The sequence below is a fragment of the Stegodyphus dumicola genome, chromosome 3 (assembly GCF_044657685.1).
Source record: "Stegodyphus dumicola isolate Sdum_Otavi_A_Nest chromosome 3, ASM4465768v1".
Classification (NCBI taxonomy): Eukaryota; Metazoa; Arthropoda; class Arachnida; order Araneae; family Eresidae; genus Stegodyphus; species Stegodyphus dumicola.
The window spans coordinates 154,042,302-154,054,562 of NC_140770.1; the positions used below are offsets into that span (position 1 = coordinate 154,042,302).

Sequence of the window (12,261 nt, forward strand, 5' to 3'; positions counted from 1 at the left end):
CATTGCCTTCAAAGTTCATACATCAAAGGATAAAAAAGAACTATTAGTTTGTCTTTATATTCTGGATAATTCCTTGTTCCATAGGATAAATAAGGCCTGTTATATTGGGTGACAGACACATAAAACAAATGCCTTCCGTATTTAAATCTTCATATCGTTATCTCACGATAATATTTTTATTTCATAGCCCTAAATCTCAAATTTAAATTCAGACCTTCAAAAGTTCTGTTATTTTGACATTACTGGTTACTTAAGTATCAGTTACAAAAGGTTTTACTGTATTATTTACAGGTAAACACACTTTTAAAAGTGTCTGATATTTTTATGAAGGGAAACAATTTAAAAAATCTGGTATCAAGGGTTCTCAGTTTAAAATAAAATAAGATATTGAGATACATATCTAAAATTTTTAAACTATCAACTAAATATGCTCCCTACTGCATGTTGAAAAGAATCTGAATGTGTAAATAATAAGGTACTCGAACAAAGCAATAGTTTCCTAAAAAAATACTTGAATAAAGTGGAACGAAAGTGTAATACATATTTGTGAGTAACTAAAACTTTGTTTATGTGCTAGATAAGCTCACATTTTTAAAAGCATTTCATATCTTGGATAAATATCACATTAAAACACTGTTATATAATTACATACAAAATAAACAAATTTCATAATTTGGATTAAAATTTGCAATTAAGTATTTCAAAATACAAACCATTTGCATTAGTACTGATGACTAGATTGGAGTCCAAATTGTTTGTTAGAGATAATACATCATTATTTCCATCTTTCTGATCACTTGAAATATTACTTTCTTGATTTTCATGACTCAGTGGCAATAATTTTTGAATTTTTCTAGACTTTTTCTCCATCTCTGCCTGAGCTTGAGCTTGTTGTACAGCTGTAACTAATGCCTGATGCTTTTTTTCTTCAATTTCCTGGAAACCCCATAACAATTAAAAATCTAATTTATTATAATTTAATCCAATTAAAATCTAATAACTCTGCATGAGTCATATTCTGTTACATTAGAAACACATCTTGCTAATTACAATATTGTAATTAGCAAGATGTGTTTCTAATGTAATGCTACAAACGTTTTAAAAAATATTAATTAAATTCTAATCTAATGATTAGAATTTAATTAATTTAAAAAATATTAATTAAATGCATTTTTAATACTATTAGTTATATATAACATTAAAAAATAAAATAAAGATTTTAATTAGTAAGAACTAATTTAACATCATGAAAATATAATGCTATACTTTGATCTGATACATTGCATGTATCTGTATAATTAAATAATAAAGAATCTGTTTGTATTTATATTTGTATATGTCTCGCATTGTGGAAAAACAGCAGCACCCAGAGCCACCAAACTCTGAACACACATAGTCCTTCACTTGAGCATGTGCATCTCAAAGCCAGAATTTTGAATGTTTTTATTTCTTTTTTTGGTGAGGGGTATGAATTTAATGAAATTTTAATTAACAAATTTAGTGATTTGAAAGCCAGCAGTAGGAATTTTGCTTGAAATAAAACAATGCCAAACTACTGCGCTTAGGCAAAATGAAAAATATTTACATTACAATTTTAATCTACAAACTTAACTATTTCTAAATGCAATGTGCTGCCACCATCTGAAATAAAATTCTTATACCTTCAGCACTCCAGTATGTTGCCATTCAGTAAAGCATATGATGTTTAACATTCAGATTTAATCTATCTATTACTGATTAACAAACCAAATGATTTAAAGGCAATAAATACAGTTCCTTAAGAATATTTTTGAATCATCAATTTCAACAAAAATGCATTTAAATCATGATATATTTAACTATAATATTTCTAGTTAATTTTTTTATGAAATTACACTAACTGGACTCATTGAAATTATTACACAATTTTCCATTTTGTGATAACTATATCAGATAGCTGGCCATGAGAGCAGCTAGTCATTAAAATTTCAAATTTAAGGAACAATCACAAAATTTTGCATCATCTTTGCTTTTTGACATGACCAATTCCTTTAGAGAAGAGAAAATTACATCCCTAATATAAATAAAATAACAATTATGCATGAGTTGGTACACTATTTATTATTTACTTTATTTTATTAATTTATTTATTTATTGAGAATGAAAGGGATATTTTTAGAATTACTTCTATAGCTGATGCAATGTTTATTGTAACAGAGTACTTACAAAACAAGTATTAACCATCTTATCTCAAAACATGCATAAAACTCAAATTACTAATATATTCAAATCAAAATGCCATGCTCTAGTTGGCAGTACACAATATAAATGCTTGAAATCTCAAAGTCAAGAAAAAGTTAAAAATTCAAACTTCCAAACTTCCCAAATTCTGATTGTCTTATAAATTTAGCCTGTATGTCATCAAAAATTCAAATAACTGACCATCTAAATTAGCTAAACTATTATGCCGAAGGTATCGCAAGTCCTCACCCATTCAAAAAGTACATACGGAACTTTCTCATTCCCTACTGCATACCTTCGTGGAATAACTGAAAAAAAAAAAATTTTTTTTTGACTACCATCGATAAGTCAGGAGTTCAAATTCTGGCAAGCACATTTCTAAATCTTAATATTTCTTTCTAATCAACAGGTTGTATCTCAGAGTGTAATTCTTTTGAAACACAGAATTCTTTTGTAGCAGAACTCTCTATACAAGCAGAGTGGGCCATCATAAAAATGCCTTATTTCATTTCATATATGCTGTTTCCCTCCAACCTAATTTCAGAAATCACTAAACTCATTATCAGTCATTCTTTCTGTAGCACCATGAATAACGTTTTTACCTTTTTTTGGGTGACCATATTCCGGTCTTTTATTTAGTGTCAGGGCATTCAAATTATGGTCTTTGCCAGCTGCTTTATAAATACCTTTTACAAAGAGAACATATTATTCCTATTCAACCACATTGTTGCAAAACTTCTAAAAATATAATAATCACATTTCATTAGTAGTTTATTTTACGCGAATAAACGAATTTCTTAATACTTGATAAAAATCACTTGATTTACACAGAACACTAGGGGAAAAAATGTTCTTTAAAGCTAATTTTGAGATAGAAATAGTACCCCCTCCATAATATATCATGAAACATATTCTGTAAACTTTGGCCAGAAATATAGAACATTTATTGAGTTTGTAGTCATTAGATTTTCTGAAGAAAAGATAGTATAAACACAGTATGCCTTTGCTGAGATTTGAACATTGGACTTTCCAATTGCTAGCCAGATGTGCTTTCCAGTTACAACATGAAGGCACTAGGTAAGGAGGGATAAAATATCTCATATACTCTTTTTAAAAGTGGCAAATGGAAAGAAGGGGACCCAATCTCCAAATCCTGGTGGTGACAAATTATCTTCCACCACCTTTTAGTCTGGACATTACTTAGAGAGGCACTAGGTATTTTGAAACAGAAAGCATGTAAAATGTGCTATGACCTCATCAGAATTTGAACACCAGATCTCTGAACTACCACCTGGACATGCTTTCAAATAACATCATGAAGATACACAGTAAAGAGGGAGAAAATACATATAATTACTCACTATTACCTAAATAAATAAGTTTCTAACAGATTGGAGGTTGTTTAGGGATACAAAATACATACTTTTTTTTAATTAAATAGTTTTAGTAAAATGAACTAAAAAGTGATAAAACATGTTTTAGCTATCCCAACATTCTTATGAAATTTAAAATGAAATTATTGATTACAAATAATAATGTACATTTAAAATAATATTCGCAGATGAAAATTTAAATGAAGTAAACACTATTATTCTTATATGCATCATTTCTCAATTGCCATTTCTGTTGTTTCTTAAAAATTCTATTAATGTCTTTATCATGGTTTATCCGATATATATTTCATAATATTTCATCCCAACTGAACCAAAATATTGTGAGAGTCTAAAAAAAGGGTCTTACTTTTCATATATTTTAATAAAATTATATAACTTACAGACTTCTTCGTATACTTTTTATTTCCCACATTTTGACCAACAGAAGGGGAAAATAATAAAATAATCACTGCCTGCCTCTAAACATAGACAAATATTCTCTCTTACCAGCATAACACTGAAATGTACTATGACCTTTCTTTCTAACAAATCAGTTTTTCTTGAACTTTAGCTCCCATACATACTATTCATGATGACACCACAATGTTTCAAATCAATTTGATAAAAATTCATGAGCCTATGATTCTCAAGTGATAGCACATAACTCTAACACAAATAAAGGAACAATATTAACAGATTTTTGAGAAACTGAAAAAAAATTGGAATATTAATTTGGAGAAGCTGAATAAATTTAAAAGATTATTTTCTGATCAACTGGATGGTGCAAAAATCAAATTTTTTCATTGATTAGTTCAACTGTTAAGCAAAATAAAACATACATGAAAAAAATTCATAAAACAACTTCAGCATTAAAAACTATATCAAATTTTAAAGAAATCATATGGAATACTGTATTGATTTCATAAATAAATACGTATGCAAAATTTCAAGAAAACCAGAAAAATAGAAAAAGGATAAAAAATCAGCTTGAATATTTGATCTAAATAAATTAAACAAATTAAATTGCATAAATATTACTTTATAAGTTAATAACAATATGAAATAGACCTCAGGAGAATTCACATTTCTTATTTCTTTTAGCAATTACTTTGATGTTTTAATATATTTTCTAAATAAATATAATATGTAGCTTTCAATTCTTTTTTCTTCTGTTTAGAAAATACCTACTGCTTTTTGCTTTATTCTTTTTTGTTCTTCTTCATATTCAGCTTGTATCCGAGCTCTTTCTGCTTCCAACCGCTTTTCTTCAGCTTCTTCTTCACGCTTCTTTCGTTCTCTTTCCGCCTGCAGCCTTCGTTTTTTTTCTTCCATCTGAAGACGAATTGCTTGCTGATATTCTTGAGCCTTCTGCCGACGTTCCTCTGCCAAAGCAGCTGATACAGGGTCTAACTGAAAGCCTTGGCCACGCATGTAAGTTCTATATTCATGACACATACAAAGGGAGAAAAAAGTGGTAAGAAATAGTAATTCACTTAATAATAATTTTGTTTAAAATATTTCTAAAACCAAGTATCAAAATCTGAATTAAAGTTACAAGAAAGGAATTTTATTCATATTTATAAATTTAGCTTTCTTTAGATGCATTGTGAAAAAGTTATGAAATGTACCTTGACCTTATGTATACATATGAATTAAATATGCAGTTCTAAAACCTTAACTTACATCTATATTAAAATAATTTGCATCTTATTAACTTATAAATAGCCTTTATTTTAATAAAATGTCATAGCAGGTACATTAATAGTCAAATACCTTTTAGATAACTCAGTAGCACCAGGAAGAACAGAACCATCAACTGATACAGAGATACTTTCTATATCCTCTTTTAAATGATTGTTCCAACTAGGATCAGACACTTGAGACATGTGCAGTTGCTCTTGATATCTTCTGTGTTCTTCCCTTTGGTAGTCTAAAATATGTACCATATGTTTGCATATTGTATCAGGATAAATTCTGGGGAAAAATATTATTTGCACTTATACTAAGCTCCAGTGTTCAGAAATTGAGAAATATATATGGAATTCCAAAAATTATTTCTAATTAATCTTTAAATTTCTCTTTTGAAGGGTTTTGCATTTTTTTTAGCTACAGTCAAAAGTCGTTAATTTGGACACCCATAATCCGGACCTCAAAGCTTCAAACTTTCTACGCATGCGTGTAAGGCCTTTACGGCTGAGAATATGCTTGTGCGCGTGCGCAAAATACGTTTATGAGTGCGCGTTTAATGTATAACGGACAGTATACGCTAAGCAAAAATTATTTAATTATCTATTTCTGTTAATGTTACAGATTGCGTTGTTCCTTAATCTTCGAATTGGATCCAGCTTATTATTTTTTGCAGACTGTTAGAGCAATTTTATAAAAGTAAGCTTGAACTTTAGATTATGTCAAATAGAATTTCTGATATATATTTATTAATATGTAAATGATCTACAAAGCGAAAGTATGTTTCGAAGTTCATTAAACAAAAAGTGGAATTGCTACAAAAAATGGATAAAGGCATATCCTTTGTTTATCTAAACTTTATCTTTAACGCCGCGGCGCTGCGCAATGAATTGGAAGTTGATCTGTCAGCACTATCCTTATCTTCAGGGCAGATGTTTTTATTTTATTTGGCTTATAATTCCTTATTAAATGTAGTATTTTATTTCTATGTACTATATCTTTGATATGATTTAAATCAAATTCTTCGTCATTATAATTCGCTTCCGATAGCGAAGAAAGTAACAGAGGTTATTGAAAACGAAAAAATTTCAATTGACAAATTAGTCGGTATTCTCGACACAGCAGAGTGGAACTTTGTAACTGAACAAGAAATTATGTCTGTTTAAAGAATTAAAGAGAATGTATTATCACATAAAAAACGAAGCAACCTAAACAACTTACATTGAAAGAAATGTTTAATAAAGTAAACAAATAAATATTAAGCTTTCTTTTTCCTAAATTTTGATACCCTTTAGATCATAATTGTTCTTTATTTCATAAATTACGGTTTCATATTTTTAATTTTATAATTTCTGCATGCCATCTTACCAGATTTAAACTGATGATCTCTAATCCGGAATCGCCGAAGTCCCGACGAGTCCGGATTAACGACTTTTGACTGTATTAAACTTTTAATGCTACACTGATTACATGGAAATAAAGAATTCATTGTTTTTAACAAATGCCTTCTTTTATCAGTAATAGCCTATAAAATCTATGAAATAGAACTTTGCTGGCATATATGTATAGACACACACACACACACACACATATATATATATATATATATATATATATATGCATATATACACACATGCTTTATTTTATTTTACATAAACAAATTTTTATCTTAGTAATGGTTTAAAAAATAATCAAAATTACATTAACACAGTACAATTTTATAAAATATTAGGTAAAAAATTGTTCAGTATTATTTGGCTTTAATGACTTAAAAAAAAATTAAAAACCTGTATGATATCCTTCCTAGGTTCAGGCAGATAGTTTTCAGAACTTTGTTAAATTAAATAACCTGCTTATACTGCAGTTAAGAAATCAACCAAGCAAATGTACAATAAATGCTTGCAGTGTATTTCCTTATTATCTGAAGATTGGAAAATACTATGGAACTTAGACATGGTTTTAATAAGAGTATTTCAATTTAATATTTTAATAATACTTTAGTTTAATCTTGGTAAATAGACACAATCAGTTTAGTGTAAGTAGAGTTGTCATAGCCTGATGACACATCAAATATTTTCATGTGATTAGAAAAGCGAATAGATAGAATATATATATAAGAGTGAACTAACTTATGTTTTACTTCTAAGTAATAAAATGATATAATCCACTTTTACAAGTATTTATAGCTTTCATTACTTTTCTTCTAGGATCCACTTATATTTCTCTAAAAATGCATGTCCTAGAAATGCAATTTTTAAACAACTATGAAATTTTCAAGAGAAATGTTTTTGAAATTACGTTTTGCAAATAGAAGACTAGTGATTCAATCATTTTTAAAATGCTAAATTTTGATACTTAGTTTTCAACTGTATTTGTATTTTTGTTTAGGCATGATTTATTTACGTTATGATGACACTGATTTTGAAGTAAAAGTAAAAAGCAACTCTTAACAACACATTCATGACTACCAGTTTAGTAAAACTATCCAAACACACAAAAAATAATTTTGTTGCTTATCATGTACCTAATTTCATTAGCCATCTTATCTTATTTTCTTTCCATTCAACTTTACTTGAAGTCTTACTATAAAATCAGAACATAATTAATCAATTAATTACATGCATGAATAATACTTAAAAGTAAATGATCCTGTAAGCACAGGAAAATATAAGATTGCAAAAATGATGACACTGAACGTGAATTAAGTGAATGACATAATGCAAGACATATGTTACAGTTTATGTAGCTGGCCACGAGAGGGCACAGCGTTTTTTAATTTTAGCTTTTACAGCATTGCGGATTTTTGAGATAGATGTAGTGGCAACCAGAAAAACATGATGAATGTTCTAATGTAAGCAGACAATTGTTGTACATAGCTGTAAATAAAGCTTCTGTGTGATAAAAAAATGAAAAGGAATTCCAAGCGTTTCCTGTGGATATTCATCAAGAAAGGTAAGCAAAAATTCACTTATCGATGTTGTTAAATGTAAATAATAAGAAAAAAGATCATAAAATGGCAACATGGTGCCGAAATTCCAAGATAACAGTGATCTTTAGATATATTGTGATTTAAGTATTTATTATTGTTCGATTAGTGATTGAATATTGATTATTAAGATGGATAAGTTAAAAGCACTAAAAAAGAAGCGAGGAATGTTAAGAGCATCAGTAACAAGACTGATAGCTAAAATGGAAAAGGAAATAGAACCGGATAATATTAAATTTGATTTATTAGAAAATGATTTATCCATCTTAAATGAAAATGAAAACAATATACTAATACTGAACACTGAAATCGAATCTATCCTAACAGATGAAAAGAAGTACGAAACTGAAATACAGGATAGCTTGGAATATAAAAATAAAATTACCTTGTGTAAATCGAAGATCAGTAGAATATTTAGAAATAGAAAATGTGTTAAATTAAATGAGTCGCCATCTAATTCTGCTACTATAGATACGGTAGAGAACACAAGTACAAATGGCGCTAAACTTCCGAAACTAACTATAAATGAATTTAAAGGCGAAATATGTGAATTTCAAAGTTTTTGGGCTCAATATGAATCTGCTATACATAATAACTCTGCTTTAAAGGATGTAGACAAATTTAATAACCTCACATCTTTACTAACGGACACAGCTTTAATGTCAATAAAGGGATTACCGTTAGTTGCCGAAAATTATGCTAAGGCAATAAATATTCTGAAAGAAAGGTTTGGTAGAAAGGACATTTTAATAAACGCACATATGAATCGTCTGCTGAATTTAAAGCCAGTTAAAAAAAATGGATGATATTAAAACATTACGTAACTTATATGATAGCTTAGAAATTGAAATTAGAAGCCTTGATTCCCTTAACGTTACTTCAAATTATTACAGCTATTTGTTATGCTCACTGTTAATGAGGATATTTCCTAGCGAATTAGTTTTAGAGTTTAATCGATCTTTAACCCCGACACAGAAACCACAGTGACTAACATTTTGGAATTTCTAAACTATTCCGAGTTTAACATTAGAGCCGAACAACATAAACATCAATCGCGAGACCTTATTAAAAGTGAGAAATATCATACTGCCTTCAAAAACAGACATTTTGTTCCAGCAGTTGCGTCGTTGAATATGAATACATCAAAAGCCGATTGTATATATCGTGGGAAGATAGAAAATGAATCTTTGAAACATTCTACTTCAAATTGCGCAATTCCAATTGAGGGGAAAAAAAAAAATTAAAATTGGCTAACAGATGCTTATTTATGCTTTCGTAAGCATCTGCCCATTGCAGCTCGGATATACGCTGTGATTTATGTTCATTAAGGCATAATACTATTTTACATGATAACAAATTTGAAAATAAACGGGAAAATAAAGGTGAGCTTAAAACAGACACAGTGGTGGCGTCAATTTCGGAAAGAGATAACAAAAATAGGGTTTATTTACAAACTGCAAATGCAATAGCTTTAGGTCAGAATAGAAGAAAAAATGTAAGACTCATTTTCGATTCTGCCTCTCATAAACCTTTCATCCTGACAGAAGTATCAAAACAATTAAAATTAAGTGTTGTGGGGGAAGAAGAACTTCAGATTTACACCTCCGGCTCTACTGAGCCTACAGTTAAAATAACAAATCCTCAGAAACGAAAAGGAAAGAAGCAAGAAATTTTAACAGCAAACTGTATTGTTGAAAATATCATTCCTATCGAGAACTTTAGTAACATAAAGAAAGTATATAGAATAACATCTTATGTTTTCAGATTTATCAATAATGTGAAACACCCAAAACTAAGAAGAATTGGACCTGTTAAGGCTGAAGAGATCAATGAAGCAGAGAATTTCTGGATCAAGAAAACTCAGGAAGAAAATTTTAGAGAAGAAATAAGGAAATTAAAGATGAAACAAAGCATATATAGTTCAAAAATATTTACATTAAATCCATTTGTAGACTCAAATGGAATACTCAAAGTAGGAGGAAGGCTTCAAAATGCTGGGTTAAGCTATAATCAAACATACCCAGCAATACTACCTGAGAAGTCTCATTTCACAGATCATATCATTAAAGATTGTCACAAAGCGCAAGGACACGCTGGTGTAGTTGAAACGTTAACTCAAATTAGGGAAAAATTTTGGATACTTAAGGGTCGACAGTGTGTAAAGAGTAATATTAACAAGTGTGTGATTTGCTACAGATTTAAAGCTAAGCCACTAAGTCAGGATACTGCTCCTTTACCAATCGAAAAAATAACAGAGGCAAATCCCTTCGAAGTTGTAGGACTTGATTTTGCTGGTGCTATGAGTACCAAGGATGAAACTGGAAAAGCTTATATTGCTCTGTATACATGCGCTGGAACCAGAGCAGTGCATCTGGAACTAGTGTCTAGCCAAACAGCAAACAATTTTCTTCTGTCCTTTAGAAGATTTATTTTAAGAAGAGGAGTATGTCGAATAATATATTCAGCTGTACAGGAGTGTCATCCAGGACGAGATGGGAAAATAAGGGCTTGCACTGTCCGTTTAGCTAATGGAACTCATCTTCGTTGTCCTGTGCAGTTATTGTACCCATTAGAAATGACTTCTCTTTGAACTCTTTGAACTGAATACAATGAACTTAAATTGCAAACACTGCATCTATGAACATTTAAACTTGTAGAACATTAAAAACATTTAGTGTTTAAGATAACTTCAGAATCCAATCCTTTAATGAACCAAGAGTTCATCGAGGGAGAGGATGTTACAGTTTATGTAGCTGGCCACGAGAGGGCGCAGCGTTTTTTACTTTTAGCTTGTTATATTTTTCTTACAGCATTGCGGATTTTTGAGATAGATGTAGTGGCAACCAGAAAAACATGAAGTAAACATGAAGTTCTAATGTAAGCAGACAATTGTTGTACATAGCTGTAAATAAAGCTTCCGTGTGATAAAAAATGAAAAGGAATTCCAAGCGTTTCCTGTGGATATTCATCAAGAAAGGTAAGCAAAAATTCACTTATTGATGTTGTTAAATGTAAATAATAAGAAAAAAGATCATAAAATGCCAACAACATACATATAATTCACAAAATTCAGACATGCAGCTGTTCAATTCTCCACTTCCATTAACTTCAAACATATTGATGCTAAAAACGAAATTTTATTTGAATTTCTCTTTTATATTACATATTTTTATCATAAAATAGGGAAAAGTAAAAATACAGGGTATTTTGGTACACTTTAAAAACCTTGCCAAAGATTTAGTTATAAAAAATGGACAACTCAGGAAGTGTACGTGAAATCCTAGTTTAGTAGCAATTAAATTACAGTACCAAGAGGGAAAAACAACCTCCTTTCCCCCTTTTTTTTTAAGTTGATTATTGAGAAACTAACATAGATAAGTCGAAACACAGCATGCATGCATGTGCAACACATTAAAATTTTAAGTTACATGACCTGAATATAAATTTTGCTTAAAAAATAACTAAAATGGTAAAAAATGACATAAACTATAAAATTAATTATAAATATTACCCTACAAACTAGACTGCTCAAATGTACATATTTTTAATAATCTGCCCAGAGAAAATCTAAACGAAAGCATACATAACATTTTTACTGCCTCTATGAACCCACAAGTGATAAAATTATGTTTCCTCCTCTCCAATCACAAATGTCATTAGTAAAAAAGGATATAATACTAATTTTTAAATAAATACTGCTTTCTACCAAATATAATGAAAATTCAAGCAGTTTCTGTCAATTACTTTCAAGCTTTAAAAAAAAAAAAAAAAAAAACTAATAATACTGTTTTAACTTTAAGTTCAATGGTTGGAAAACAATTTTCTATTTCCCCTTATTTACTCATATTACTTAATTTTTTTTTTGGGGGGGGAATATATTCATTTCTTTTTACATTCCCCAGCTATATAATTTTTTTTTATTTCTACTTTTATAATTTTTTATAAAGTTTGTAAGTATACAGAACATAAGAAACATGCAGCAGAAAAATCCATAAC

The 12,261-nt window shown here is 29.4% G+C and overlaps 1 protein-coding gene across 4 annotated transcripts in view; it reads right to left on the reverse strand.

The window, feature by feature from the left end:
- The window catches only part of LOC118188176 (uncharacterized), a 155,810-nt gene that overhangs the window by 14,748 nt on the left and 128,801 nt on the right, over window positions 1-12,261 (reverse strand). For all 4 annotated transcript variants that reach the window (XM_085813508.1, XM_085813506.1, XM_085813507.1 and 1 more), the window contains 3 exons: window positions 5,367-5,523; window positions 4,782-5,031; window positions 714-936 (listed from right to left, as the gene is read on the reverse strand). In XM_085813508.1, the coding sequence (XP_085669634.1) occupies window positions 714-936; window positions 4,782-5,031; window positions 5,367-5,523 (630 nt within the window). The remainder of the gene's footprint in view (window positions 1-713; window positions 937-4,781; window positions 5,032-5,366; window positions 5,524-12,261) is intronic.